The 15,270-nt window shown below is 43.4% G+C and overlaps 1 protein-coding gene across 1 annotated transcript in view; it reads left to right on the forward strand.

Annotated features, from left to right (window-relative positions):
• The first annotated feature begins 2,789 nt into the window (after positions 1-2,789).
• INO80C (INO80 complex subunit C) overlaps positions 2,790-15,270 on the forward strand; it is a 37,088-nt gene continuing 24,607 nt past the window's right edge. Inside the window, exon 1 of the mRNA XM_012447293.3 lies at positions 2,790-3,038. Coding sequence (XP_012302716.1) covers positions 2,883-3,038 — 156 coding nt within the window. The 5' untranslated portion in view covers positions 2,790-2,882. The remainder of the gene's footprint in view (positions 3,039-15,270) is intronic.

The following is a 15,270-nucleotide window of genomic DNA, read 5'->3' on the forward strand; positions in this document are numbered from 1 at the left end:
CCACTTTGCAAGTCCAGAGAAAGATGGTGGCTGGAATACAGTTATAACGGTGTGGAGTGGAGGAAGGGGAGGAGTCAAGGATGACTCCCAAGTTTTGGTTTGAAGAACTGGTAGCTAATTGTGGCATTTGCTGGGACAGGAAACACCAAAGGAGGAACACGTTTCAGAGGAGAAGAGAGGATTATGAATTCTGTTTTTGCCATGCAGAGTGAAAGATGCGTGTAAGCATCTCAGTTTATATTTGGGAAAGGAATTTTACATCTGGGTATGCATTTTGTTTGTTTGTTTGTTTGTGACAGTCTCCTTCTGTCGCCCAGGCTGGAGTGCAGTGGTGCAAGCTTGGCTCACTGCAACCTCCACCTCCTGGGTTCCAGCAATTCTTGTAACTCAGTCTCCTAAGTAGCAGGGTCTACAGGCGGGCACCACCACACTCGGCTAATTTTTGTGATTTTTTTTAGTAGATACGGGGTTTCACCCATGTTGGCCAGGCTGGTCTTGAGCTCCTGAGCTCAAGTGATCCACCCGCCTCAGCCTCCCAAAGTGCTGGAATTACAGGCGTGACACTGCCCAGCTCTGGATATGCATCTTTGGAGAAAGAGCCAGATAAAGCATGCAAATCTGAAAGTGGTCTGCATTTGGATGGTAACTGAATCCCTAAGAATTGGTGCAATGGCTGGGGAGAGTATTGCCTGAGAAGGGCAGAGGGCCTTGGACCAAGCACCAAGGAACTCTCAACATGTAAGGATTCAGTGGAAGAGTCTGGTTTCAAACCTGGCTGATCATTAGAATCGCCTGGGAAACTTTTAAAATGTGACTCTACAGGGACATGTGACTATATATTTTGAAATACCTATAGTAGCATTAGAGACCATTTGGTAACAGAAGACTGGCTAGGAAAGAGGAAAACAAAAAGATGGTGGTGTTTCAGACACCAAGGGAAGAATTTCAGAAAGGAAGGAATCAGACAAGATCAGGACTGAATTTAGTAACAGGAAGACAGATGGCCACGTATCCACTTTTCTGACTTCTTAAAAGTAGGGAGTTGGGTGTTTGAACTCAATAAGGGATGACAGGAAGCAGCCCAGCAGGTCCCCCTGTGCTCAAGTGCACAGCGTGAGGACAGGGAAAGGGAAGGGGAAGGAGGGTGTGTCAGATGGCAGAAGCTTTTAATTGGAAGTAGCATCTGAACTGAGGCAAAATGGATGATAATCAGGCAAGGAACTAAGCATTCCTAGGAGAGGAAATAACAGAAACAAAAATATGATGAGCTAAGAGAACAATGTACACTCTAGGAGATAGAGTTAGTCCTTGGCTAGAACACAAGGAATTAAGTTTTGGGAACCAAGCAACAGAATGGGGCAGAGTCCAGTTATTAAGGACCTTGTATGCCAAGCTAAAAAGTTCTTATCCTGAGGGGGAAAAAAAAAAAAATTTTACCCTGAAGGTAAAAGGGCCCTGAAGAATATAAGAAAATAAGTGGTATAATTAGATTTGTAATTTAGAAAGCCCATTCTGGCAGCCAGTGCCTGGGGTCAGGAATGGATTAGGGAAAGATGGTGGCCGAAACTTCCACCTGGAGACTGTTGCTGGCATGCAGACATGGGATACAGATTCACCAAGGCAGGAGCAGTGAAGGAGAGAAGTGAGCTGGGAGGTGAAGAATGGCAGGAGAGTGGGACAGCAGCGAGAGTTTGCTTAGGTGACTGGTTTGTTGGAGGTGAGTCCTTGAGTTAAGGAATGAGGAAAAGACTAGCTTTTAGATGAGGATAGGAGTGGAGATGGGGTGTGAGAGAGAACGTTTCAACACTAGTAGGTTTATTCCTTTCTCCAAAGGAGAAATTACATAACAGTATTGCTAGTTTCCCTAACTGCTCCTTCTCTCTAACCTCTAAGTCACTGTGCAGCCTGTTTATTTAAAATATCAACACTAATATACATTAGCTTCCTATATTTAAACACAGTAGCTTCCACCAGTCAATGCAGGGAGTTAGTTCATTCGTTAATTACATCATTTAATAATACTTATAGGCTGGGCATGGTGGTTCACTCCTGTAATCCTAGCACTTTGGGAGGCCGAGGCGGGTGGATCAGGAGGTCAGGAGATTGAGACCATCCTGGCTAACATGGTGAAAGCCCGTCTCTACTAAAAATACAAAGAATTATAAATCATTTATACAATGTCGCAAAGGTTTTGTAAAATACAAGGTAGAATGAGGCAAAGAACAAGGCGGGTGAGGGGACTGAGTGAGGTTCCTAAATAGGTTTTAGCAGCTCTGTGACCTCCCTGAGATCCGTAAAATTTTCTCTGTGTCTGTACACATTTGATGGGGTGGTGGGGAAGCACAGATTCCATGCTCAAAAGTCTGTGAATCTTAAGAGATTAAGAACCACTCTACCCTTCAAATCCATGTGGTCACTATTTATAATCAAATCTTTCCCGCGGGGGAAGACAGGGAGGGGCAAAGGGGGCAGCCAGTACCTTGGCGGTGTACTGAGAATGACCCCAGCTTTACACTTAGACACATCAAAAGTACTTACTCTTCTGACTACGTGAGAGAAGACAACGCGCAATTTTTTAAAACGTAATTACTTAAAAAGATTGGGAGATGTTCTTCTCTATCACTGGGGATTTCCAGGCACGTGCCCCACCCAAGGCCCACGCCCAGAGCGACCCGATGGGAGGACTATGCCCGCTGCCACCTTCCCGTCCCGACGCCTCAGGCAGTTCCGAGCTCCGCCTTTTAGATTGCACCGAGAGAAGTCAGCGACAGCTTTGAGTCCAGGCCGGGTTTTCAAGCATCAAGACGGAAGTAACGGCGGAAAGGAAGTGCCAGGGTCCGCACTGGGAGAGGTGGGGGGACCAAGGGAAGGCTGAGGGTGTGATGGCGGCTCAAATTCCAATTGTGGCCACCACTTCCACTCCCGGAATAATCCGGAACAGCAAGAAGAGGCCAGCTAGCCCTTCCCACAACAGCAGCAGCGGCGGGGGCTACGGCTCCAGTAAGAAGAAAAAAATGTGCGCCTCCAGCTTTGCGCAGGTACGCAGTCGCCCTCCCGGCCGGCGTCTGCACGAGCGCGGGACGGGGCGGGGCGGGGCGGGGCGGAGCCGAGCCAGGGCGCCTGCGCAATGGGGTGCGCTGCTCGTGCTGTCTCCGGTGTGGTGAAAGACGTTAGCCTGTAATGTAAATGATTACTCTTTCCCTTCGTTTGGACACGTGGGCTTACAACGTCTTGTGTTGTAAGGAGAGAAGAGGAACTGGGGAGGTTATTACTGACTTAGTATTGATAGAAGGACTGCCTCTTCCCCTCGAGGTTGCCTTTAGCATGAGGTTCAGTACTTTTTAGTGTCATTAAGAAATTTGCCTGTCTTCCCCTTGTCCATTCTGCAGACATCTACCCAGTGTCTTTGAGGTTCATAGCGCCCTAATGCCCTGCATGGATGAGTACAAGATGTATTGATAACGTATGCTTTCTCTCACCCTGAGAAAAGTGCTTTTTTGACTCTTGGTTTCCCAGTGCTAAAGCGGGTTTGGTCTTATCTCATGGGCTTGTTAAGGATATGAAGTAATAACTATAAAGCACTGAGCTCAGCGCCTGGCTTAGACGTCAGGGCCTCTGAGCAATCTAGGCTTCGTAATTCCAGCAATAAATTTTCAGCAGGGAGTGGCTTGATTAGTGTTTTCTCTGGCTCCTGCATTTTATTCAAAGCAAAAGAGCAGAGATAGTGTGTGTTACTTTGTGCTTCTCAGCATATGGTGTGACACAGTTCACCCAGCCAGTCAGTGGCTGTTCTAGAAATGTTAACTTGTCTTTTTTTCTGTAGGTAATTGTTAGTGCTTTTTTTTTTAACCTTTTAATATTACTTTGCTGTAGTAAGATTTACATACAGTACAATGCACAAATCTTCAAGAATACAGGTCCTGGTTCACGCCTGTACCCCAGCACTTTGAGAGGCCAAGGCTCATGGATTGCTTGAGGCCAGGAGTTCGAGACCTGCCTCCCAATCCCCAACCAAAATTTACAAATTAGATGGCGCATTTACATACAGTACAATGCACAAATCTTCAAGAATACAGGTCCTGGCTCACACCTGTACCCCAGCACTTTGAGAGGGCAAGGCGCATGGATTGCTTGAGGCCTGGAGTTTGAGACCTGCCTCCCAACCCCCAACCAAAATTTATGAATTAGATGGCGCATGCCTTTAGTCCCAACTACAAGGGGATCACTTAAGCCCAAGATTTCAATTTCAAGGTTTACCGTGAACTATGATCATGCCAGTACAGCTAGGGCAACAGAGTGAGACCCTATCTAAAAAAAAAAGTAGCGATCCAGTGCCTTTTTTTTTTTTTTTAGACGGATTTTCTCTCTTGTTACCCAGGCTGGAGTGCAATGGCGTGATCTCGGCCCACCGCAACCTCTGCCTCCTGGATTCAGGCAATTCTCCTGCCTCAGCCTCCTGAGTAGCTGGGATTACAGGCACGCGCCACCATGCCCAGCTAATTTTTTGTATTTTTAGTAGAGACGGGGTTTCACCATGTTGACCAGGATGGTCTCGATCTCTTGACCTCGTGATCCACCCGCCTCGGCCTCCCAAAGTGCTGGGATTACAGGCGTGAGCCACCGCGCCCGGCCCCCCAGTGCCCTTTTACATATGTATACAGCTATGGCCACTGCCTGGATCAAGATAGCATTTCTTCCTGTCAGTATTGTCTTCCCTCCCCGAGGTACCCACTATTCGGCCACCCTTCACCATAGGCTGACTTTGGGTTGTAGCTTAATATAAATGGAATAATGTAGGACAATAGGGAACATACTCTTTTGTGTCTGTCTAGGTTCCTTTTTGAAACAATATTTTTGAGAGTCATTCATTCATTCAGTATATCTGTTGCATTTATAAACATACTACAACTGATGAATATTTGAATATTTACAGTTTTTGGCTTTGTGCATAGGCCGCTCTTAACATTCTTTTACAAGTCTTTGTGTAGATAGATGCTTTCGTTTCTCTTGACAAGCAGTGGAATTACTGAGTCAGAAGGTAGGCACACATTTAACTCAGAAACTGTTAAACAGTATTTCTCAAAGAAGTTGCATTATTACCAGCAAAGTATGAGAGTGCCAGTTGCTCCATATTTGTAACAATACAGGGCATTGTCAGTCTTTAACTTTTAGCCATTTTGACTTTTAGCCATTTTGTTAAGTGTGTAGTAGTGTATCTCCTTGGTTTAATTTGTTTCTCTGATGGCTAATGATATCAATCACTTTTCATAAGCTTATTGAACATTCCAGATCTTTTGTGGAGTGCCTAATTATCTTTTCTAATTGGCCTTTTTTTTTTAAATTACATTGATGTGTAGAAGTTTATTACATTCTCTTGATTAGACTCCTTTGCCAGATATGTGCATTGTGAGTAATTGCTCCTAGTTTGCGACTGATGCATTTTGATTCCAGTTGTGCTAGGACCAAGGAATGTCACTAGGACATATTGAGAAGAATAATTGTTTTGACTTCAAAGGGAGCATTGATCAACTTCCACTACCACAGGCTTCTGAGAGTGGTCAGATGCCTTCAGGAGGCTGGAAATTCCCAGGAATCCAATATGGTGGAAATCTTAACTCTGACCGTTGCAGGGCTTGCTCACGGGAGGGCTGCCTAAGTATTCCCTGTGGGCCTCTTTTGTATCTAAGCAGCATCCTCAGGAGAAGCTGGAAAGGGCAGAGCATTTTCTGAAATAGTGCTTTCTTTTGTCTTGACTCTTCTCTTCGCAGCTGATGTTTAACTAGAGGAGACAGGGTCTTCTGTCACCCAGGCTGGAGTGCAGTGGCACAATCATGGCTCACTGCAGCCTCGACCTCCCTGGCTCAATGGATCTCCCAGCTCAACCTCCCAAGTACTTGGGATGACAGGCATGTGCCACCGTGCCTGGTTAATTTTTTTTGTATTTTTTGTAGAGGTGGGATTTCGCCACATTGCCCAAGCTGGTCTCAAACTTCTGGACTCAAGCAATCTACCCACCTTGGCTTCTTAAAGTGTTAGGATTACAGGCGTGAGCCACCGTGCCCAGTCGTCTTAGATTTTTGCCTTGCTGTGATCCTTTCATTCTAGTTCCCTTTTCCACAGCATATAGAAAATAAGTAGGCATAAGCACAGTACCCCCAAGGGCTGCCTGGAACCTTCTTGAGGTCACCCTCATCTGTGTCACTTGCTCATCCTTTCTGTTCTGTTCTATTCAGTTCATGTAGCAATAATTTCTTGTACTGTGTTTCTGTTTGGTCCCCGGGCAGTATGCTTAAGACATTTCAAAGGATTATAGCTTGTCTCCACATTACCAACAACCTCCCAGGAGAGAATGACATACATATATACATTGTATTTAGTTTTCTACTGCTGCCATTACAAAGTATCACAAATGTAGTGACTTAACACCCATTTGGTAACTCATGGTTCTGTAGATTAGAAGTCCTGACACAGTGTGACTGGGTTGACTCCCTGCTCTAGGTATCACAAAGCTGAAATCAAAGTGTTGGCCAAGTTCTTGTCTGAAGGCTCTGGGAAGAAATTTGCATGCAGGTGCATTCGGGTTGTTGGCAGAATTCTGTTCTTTTGGGGCAGCAGGACTGCGGGGGCCCTGTCTCCTTGCTGTCTGTCAGCTGCTGCCCATGTTCCTTGCCAGGTGGCCTTTTCCATTTTCAGAGCCAGCTATGGAGAATCTTCCTTGTGTCCAATTCTTCTCATGCTTCAGATATTTCAGACTTCTCTTACTGCTGACCTCTGGACTCAGATTTAAAGGATTTATGTGATTAGGCAGGCCTACTTGAATAATCGCCTTTTTAAAAAGTCAGCTGATTTGAGATCTTAATTATATCTGCAAACCCCCTTTGTAGCTACACCTAGATTAGTGTTTGCTTGAATAACTGGAAGGAGTTGTGCGTACACCAGAGCTCGGGTACTTGCAGGGTGGCAGGGGTGTACTGGAATTCTACCTATCACACAAGTAAAACCATAAGGAAGATACAGTAATATCTAACCTTGAGCCAAAACTAATTATAGGTAATTATAGGTGTTGTTGCCCTATTGTGGTGAGACACAGAAGGATGATTCCTCAATGCTGGTGATGGTACCCAAAGGAGAGGTAGGGAGGCAGAGGGACTTGAGGTTGGCTTGGACAGGTTTGCTGGAGAAGGCATTCTAGGCTCAGAGCTGTGCAAATTGTAAGATTAACCCAGGTTGCCCAAGGTTTCATTAGTGGGGAAGTTGAGTGTTTTTCTATAAATGATTGTATTTCTTGATTTAGAAGAAATTGTATAGGTCTTTCAGCACCTAAATTTCCCTACTTCAGTAATTTTAGCTATTTTGATTCTTAAAGAAAAGTATGTAAAACTTTCATGGAATTGTAAAATTTACAAAGCACATTTACATATAGGACATTACAGTGTTTTCTGATATTTTTAAAGATAACATGAATTATCATGGATTCTTAAGGTGGGTTTAACTTTCCTGAAATATGCATGCTGTTTCTAAAGTAAAATTGAATGCTTAGTTGAAATTTAAAGAATTTTCGAAATTTAGATGCTTAGAAGTCCTCAGCAGTTGAAGGAAATATTTTTCATCTAAAAGTATTCTGAGGAAAGTATTTATAGAAGCCTTCTTTACATCAGTGTTAGGAAATACTATTAAATAATTTAATAGTACAAAAACAACTTTGTTTTATCATTTCATGAAGCTGGATCTCTTTAGTTCAGCAGAAATTACTGCTAATGTTCATGCTTGCTAAGGGGTGGTACAAATCATCTTAGAATTACAAGTCTGTGGATTATATTTTTAGTATAACAGTGATTAATCATGTTATTAAAGTTCAGTCTTCCATTCACTCTGGCTGTTACTTTGAAAGGATTAATGTTGGTGGGGTGGGAAACAGCTGTGTTAAAGTGAAAGGAAGAAGGATAAATAACAGTAATTAATATTTATGAAGCATATACTATGTGCCAGGCACTGTTCTAAGTATTTTCTAGGTACTATGTCATTTAATCCTACAAACAACCCTCTGTGAATTGTTATCTCTTCATTTTACAGATAAAAACGCCCAGGGCATAGAGAGGTTGTGTAACTTGCCCTAGGTCACACAGTGGTAGAGTCAGGATTTGAACCCAGGCGTGCTGTCCAGAGTCTACATTCTTTTTTCATTATTTTATTATTTTATTTTTTATTTTTATTTTTTGAGACGGAGTTTTGCTCTTGTTACCCAGGCTGGAGTGCAATGGCGCAATCTCGGCTCACCGCAACCTCCGTCTCCTGGGTTCAGGCAATTCTCCTGCCTCAGCCTCCTGAGTAGCTGGGATTACAGGCACGCGCCACCGTGCCCAGCTAATTTTTTGTATTTTTAGTAGAGACGGGGTTTCACTATGTTGACCAGGATGGTCTCGATCTCTTGACCTCGTGATCCACCCGCCTCAGCCTCCCAAAGTGCTGGGATTACAGGCGTGAGCCACCGCACCCGGCCCTACATTCTTTTTTCTTAACTGCCTCTCTTGATATCACTCTGTCACTTTCTATATTGGAAGATTGTTAATTAGATTTCTGATATAACCAAATTCATGGTGCAGAGAAATGCTTTGGGGAACAGTTTTACTGGATCAATATAGGACAATTTAGGCTTTTCAAATGTGTATTAAAGTTGATAAAATGTACTGAGAAATCTAATTAACCTATAGACTGAGAGTTACTTAATAGCCTTTTCATTTGCAAAGCAGCTAATAAAACATCTAAAGTGGAGAGGTGGTAGTTGCATCGTTAGAAGGATAATGCAGAGTGCAGATGATGATAAAAGAATCCTCTATAATTGGAGGGGCAGCCAGAAAATGCTGGACTGATTTGGTTTATTTATTGAAAAAATAATCATCCTACTATTCAACTTTTGTAAAAAAACAAAAGCAAAAAACCAACAAATCCTGATAATTTTTAAGTCTTAAAAGTTATTCTTTTCTATTTTAAAAATTACCTTTTTTTATTTTTAAAGTTGACATAAAAAGTCAGCCAATCTCTTTCCCCAACAACTATTATAATTTGTGTTTTCTACATGTAGGTATAATTTTTCATCATTATATTTGGTATATAACATTATATGCCCCCTTTTTCACTTAGCATTAGTTTGTGAACATTTCTCTATGTTTATAGTCTTCTCAATTAGACTTTTAAAAGTCTAATAGTCTTTTGAGTACTGACTGCATCATATTCCAAGGAATTAACTGCTCATATTTAATTGGCTTTATTATTGAATATTTAGGTTGCATTTTGAATTTTTGCTGTTTTAAGTAACCCTATAGTAACCTTGCAGTTTTAGACCAGGGTCAGCTATTTAAATCTATAATTCTATGAGAGAGATGTAACTTGACATTTGACTTTTCAGTAATAAGACAAAGGACATTTTTCTCCCTTCTTTATGACCACAGACAGAATGCCCAAATTACCCTTTACTCTGAGTCAGAGTCCAGCACACTGCTGCCTGAAGAGATGAAGCCATTGATTTGGGCTCTTCAGTTAGGCAGAGCAGAGCAGGATGAGACCCAGGCCTTGTGACCTCCAGTCTGTAAGCCATAGGCATGTGCTTCCTGAGTAGCAGGCTGGGTTTCTCTTCCCTGGGACCTACAACAGCTGTTAGTGCTGCAAAGAGGGGCACCCCTTAGTGCTAGGCGTTCCTTCCTCGCCTCTTAGGATGTTCATATCTTGGGGCAGGACACTTCATCTTGTAAAGTCCTTATTGGTAATAGTGCTTTAGTAATATGGAAACGATGCATCATTTTATCTTATTACATCCACGCATCACAGACTTGATGTTCCCTTTGACTAAAGGTTTCTCTCCTTCTCATCCTGTTGTTAGACACAGGAGTCTCAGCTTGGCTAAGCCGAGGGAAAGTGAAGAGTAACTGTGTAGTAATGTGGGGGTTGTGGGAGAGGAAAGTGAAGCATAAAACCAGCTCTGGCCTAGGGCAGGGGTGTCTCTGGTTAGAGAAGGAAGGGAGCCTGCCACAATCTCAGAGGCAGGACGCAGCACTGGGATGATGTGGCTCAGTTCATGCCAGGGTGACTTCCTTTCTCTGTCCCCTCTTCAGCCTGACTTCTCAGTGGGGGTCTGGCAGAGGATGGAGTGAGCAAGCCGGCAGGAGGGGTCCCTTTCAAAAACCAGTGCTTCAGTGCGTCATTTTCATTCCCTTCTTGACTCTTGCTTGCAGCCTGGAATGCTGACTTATACCTCTGGTCCTCTCTGCATACCCCACTCCCCTTAGTCTCTGCAGATGCGCTTGTCTGCCTGAATCTCAACGAGGGCCCCTGTCTGGCATTGTTCTCCCTTGTCTCCCTGGGGCCTTGGAACTAAAATGTCTATGTCAGAAGAATCCCCTATATTGTTTTCCTTTCACTGGGCACACAGCACCTTTGAGCTTCCTCACTGGGACTGGGGAAGTGAAATAAACAGAATGGAGGAAATGCAGTGTTTGGCTGGGCACAGCGGCTCACACCTGTAATCCTAGCACTTTGAGAGGTCCGGGTGGGCAGACCACTTGAGTCCAGGAGTTTGAGACCAGCGTGGGCAACATGGTAAAACCCTGTCTCTACAAAAATACCAAAGTTAGCTGTGCATAGTACTGCACACCTGTAGTCCCAGCTACTTGTGAGTGGGGGGCTGAGGTGAAAGGATGGCTTGAGCCCAGGAGGTTGAGGCTGCAGTGATCTGTGACTGTGCCACTGCACTGCAGCCTGGGTGACAGAGCAAGACCCTATCTCAACAACAACAACAAGATAATAAAAAAAGAAATGCAGTTTTTGAGCATCTCTGGAGTGGAAGAAAAAGCTAATGCCACTGCCTGAGAATAGGACCTTGGAAGCTGACAGGTCTGTGGATGGTTCTGTAATCACTGTTGGAAGCCTTGGGGAATGCATTTTCCCCTTCCCTTTGGTGTGTCCTTTTTGCTCTTTAACAGTTCAGATTGTTTTTTTTTTTCCTCCCTGATGGCAACAGTATATCAGTACTTACATTCTTTATGAGAAACTCAAACAATAAAGTTGAAACCTAAAGCATATCTGGCCCCATGAAATCTCTTTCATAGTCTGTTTACCCTGAACTAGACCTGGAGTTGTCCCTACTGGTGGTGTTTTTTTCTCTTTTGACGTAGTACCTACTGGGTAACTCTTAGGGTTATCTCTCTCTCTTATTTAATTTAGGCCATTCATAGGCTCAGTCTCCTGACAGTCCAGGGCATTGAGTAGTCTTGTGGCACACTCTATAAATGGTTAGATTATTGGGAGAATGGTTTGCTTTCCTTCTGCTAACGCTGTTGAGTCTCCTTGGACCAGCTCACCTCATGTTCCGTCCAGTGGGCCTGGGCTTTCTCCTTTGCCTTTGCACCACCATCTCTGAAAGAGCAGGTTACTTGTCACCCTTCCTGCCCTGCATGCCAGCTCCAGCTTCCTCCTCAGGAACCAGGATCATGACCTCTGGCTCATCGCAGCTGGGTATGCCCCTTGGGGAGGCTTCACTTGGCCCCTGTATTTTGTTTTTTTTTTTAATCCTCTAAATATTTCAGTGTGAATTTCTTAAAACCAAAGTCATTTTCTTACGTAAGGACAGTTAGGAAAGACCGTGCACAGGGGAAAGATGAAGTGAGGGGCAGTCCAGATAGAAGAGGGGTGTGAATAGAGGAGGGCCCAGACGCCCATGTGCAGAGGCCCTGGAGAGAAGTCTGGGAAGGTAGTGAGGAGAGATCATTCTGAATTTTATCAAATTCAGGGAGTTAATTCTGATGCAACACTGATATTTAATATACAGGCTTTATTCTTGCCCGTTATCTGGTTCAGGATCCAATCTAAGATCGCACGTTGTATTTAGCTGTCGTGTCTTTTTAGTCTCCTTTAATCGAAACTCTTCTTTAGTCTTTCTGTCTTTTATGACTGATACGGTTTGTCTATGCCCCCAAAATCTCATCTTGAATTATAGCTCCCATAATTCCCATGTGTTATGGAAAGAACCCGGTGGGATATAATTGAATCATGGGGGCAGTTTTTCCCATACTGTTCTCATGATAGTGAATAATTCTCACAACATCTGATGGTTTTGTAATGGGAAACCCCTTTCATTTGGTTCTCATTCTCTTGCCTGCTGCCATGTAAGACGTGCCTTTCGCCTTCCACCATGATTGTGAGGCCTCCCAGCCATGTGGAACTGTGAGTCCATTAAATCTTTTTCTTTGTAATTTACCCAGTCTCAGGTATGTCCTTATCAGCAGCATGAAAACAGACTAATACAGTAAATGGTACCCATAGAGTGGGTTGCTGCTGTAAAGATACCTGAAAATGTGGAGGCAACTTTGGAACTGGGTAACAGGCAGAGGTTGGAATAGTTTTGGAGGGCTCTGAAGAAGACAGGAAAATGTGAGAAAGTTTGGAACCTCCTAGAAACTTGTTGAATGGTTTTGACCAAAATGCTGACAATGATATGGACAATGAAATCGAGGCTGAGGTGGTCTTAGATAGAGATGAGGAATTTTTTGGGAACTGGAGTAAAGGTGACTGTTGCTGTGTTTTAGCAAAGAGACTGACAACATTTTGCCCCTGCCCTAGAGATTTGTGGAAATTTGAACTTGAGAGAGATGATTTAGGGTATCTGGAGGAAGAAATTTCTAAGCAGCATAGCATTCAAGAGGTGACTTGGGTGCTGTTAAAAGCATTCCATTTTAAAAGGGAAACAGAGCATAAAAGTTCAGAAAATTGCAGCCTGACAATGTGATAGAAAAGAATTCATTTTCTGAGGAGAAATTCAAGCTGGCTGCAGACATTTGCGTAAGTAATGAGGAGCCAAATGTTAATCACCCAGACAATGGGGAAAATGTCTCCTGGGCAAGTCAGAGACCTTTGTGGCAGCCCCTCCCATCACAGGCCCAGAGGCCTAGTAGGAAAAAATGGTTTCATGTGCCTGACCCAGGGCCCCCCTGCTGTGTGCAGCCTAGGGACTTGGTGCCCTGTATTCTAACCACTCCAGCCATGGCTAAAAGGGGCCAAGGTAGACTCTGGGCAGTGGTTTTAGAGAATGCAGTCTCCAAGCCTGGCCAGCTTCCACATAGTGTTGAGTCTGCGGGAGCACAGAAGTTAAGAACTGAGGTTTGGGAACCTCCACCTACATATTTCACAGGATGTATGGAAATGCCTGGATGTCCAGGCCAGAGTTTGCTGCAGGGGCAGGGCCCTCATGGAGAACCTCTGCAAGGAAAGTGGAAAAGGGAAATGTGGGGTTGAATCCCCCACACAGAGTCCCCACTGGGGCACTGCCTAGTTGAGCTATGAGAAGAGGGCCACCATCCTTCAGAGCCCAGTATGGTAGATCCACAGACAGCTTCCACTACAAGCCTGGAAAAGCCTCAGACACTCAATGCCAGCCTGTGAAAGCAGCTGGGAGGGAGGCTGTACCCTGCAATTCCACAGGGGTGGAGCTGCCCAAGACCATGGGAACCCACTTCTTGCATCATTGTGGCTTGGATGTGAGACATGGAGTCAAAGGATATCATGTCGCAGCTTTAAGATTTGATTTCCCTGCTGGATTTTGGAATTGCATGGGTCCTGTAGCCCCTTTGTTTTGGCCCATTTCTCCTATTTGGAGTGGGTGTGTTTACCTAATGCCTGTACCCTCGTTGTATCTAGGAAGAAACTAACTTGCTTTTGATTTACAGGCTCATAGGTGGAAGGGACTTGTTTGTCTCTGATGAGACTTTGGACTGTGGACTTTTGAGTTAATGCTGAAATTAGTTAAGACTTTGAGGGACTGCTGGGAAGGCATGATTGGTTTTGACATGTGATAACATACAATTTGGGAGGGGCCGGGGTGGAAAGATATGGTTTGGCTGTGCCCCCACCCAAATCTCATCTTGAATTGTAGCTCCCAAAATTCTCATGTGTTGTGGGAGGAACCCAGTGGGATATAATTGAATCATGTGGGCAGTTTCCCCCATACTGTTCTCATGGTAGTGAATAACTCTCAGGACATCTAATGGTTTTATAAGGGGAACCCCTTTCACTTGGCTTTCATTCTCTCTCTTGCCTGCTGCCATGTAAGACATGCCTTTTGCCTTCCGCCATGATTGTGAGGCCTCCCCAGCCACATAGAACTGTGAGTGCATTAAACCTCTTTTTCTTTATAATTTACCCAGACTCAGGTATGTCCTTACCAGCAGCATGAAAACAGACTAACACATGACCTTGATAAGAAGAGTACTGGTTGCTTATTTTCTAAAATGTTTCTCAATTTGGGCCTGTCTGATACTTCCTCATGGTTAGATTTGAGTTATACATTTTTGCCAAAAGTAGAGAATTGATGCTGTCTTCTTCTCAGTGCATCCTGTTGTAGCACTTGATGTCAAATTACTAATGATGTTAGATTTGAGCACTTAGTAAGGTGGTATCTACCAGGTTTCTCCAATGTAAAATTATTCTCTTGATGTTTGTATTGAAGTATCTTATGAGAAGATACTTTGAGACTATAAATATCCCATTTTATTTCATACTTTGCCAGTGACTTTTAATATCCATTGATGGCTTTTGCTTGAAATTGTTATTATTGTGGTGGTTGCCAAATAGTTATTTTCTAATTTGAATCTTCATTCCTTTTAGATTTATTAATTAGAATCCTATTGTGAGCCAGAACTTTCTCTTCTTTTCCATTCATTCATTTTTTTCTGTTTTAATTTTTTTTTTAATTAAATGGGATATTGCTATGTTTCCTGGGCGAGAGTGCAGTGGCTGTTGCCAGACGCAGTCATAGTGCAGTGCAGCGTCCTGGTTCAAGTGATCCTCCCACCTCAGCCTCCCAAGTAACCAGAACTACAACAGCCCATTTATTCATTTTTTAAAAACCAGTGTTTATGTCATGGATTTTTATTTTATTCTGTGGGTTATAATCCACTACTAGCTTTATTCATTCCATCTTTTACAAATTTATCTATAGTAGCTTTACTGAGATATAATTCACACACTATAAAATTCACCCTTTTAACATATATAATTTAGTGGCTTATAGTATATTCACTGAGTTGTGTAACCCTCACAATTTCATATCTAATTTTAGGCTATTTCTATTACCCCAAAGAGAAACTTGTTACCCATAAGCAGTCACTTCCCATTCCCCTGTTCTGCCAGCTCCTGGCAATCACTGATCTACTTTCTGTCTCTGTGAATGTGACTACTCTAGGTATCTCATATAAATGGAATTAATTATACAATATTTGGCCT

Source organism: Aotus nancymaae, unplaced genomic scaffold, assembly GCF_030222135.1.
Source record: "Aotus nancymaae isolate 86718 unplaced genomic scaffold, 86718_ANA_hifiasm-v0.15.2.pri h1tg000020l, whole genome shotgun sequence".
Classification (NCBI taxonomy): Eukaryota; Metazoa; Chordata; class Mammalia; order Primates; family Aotidae; genus Aotus; species Aotus nancymaae.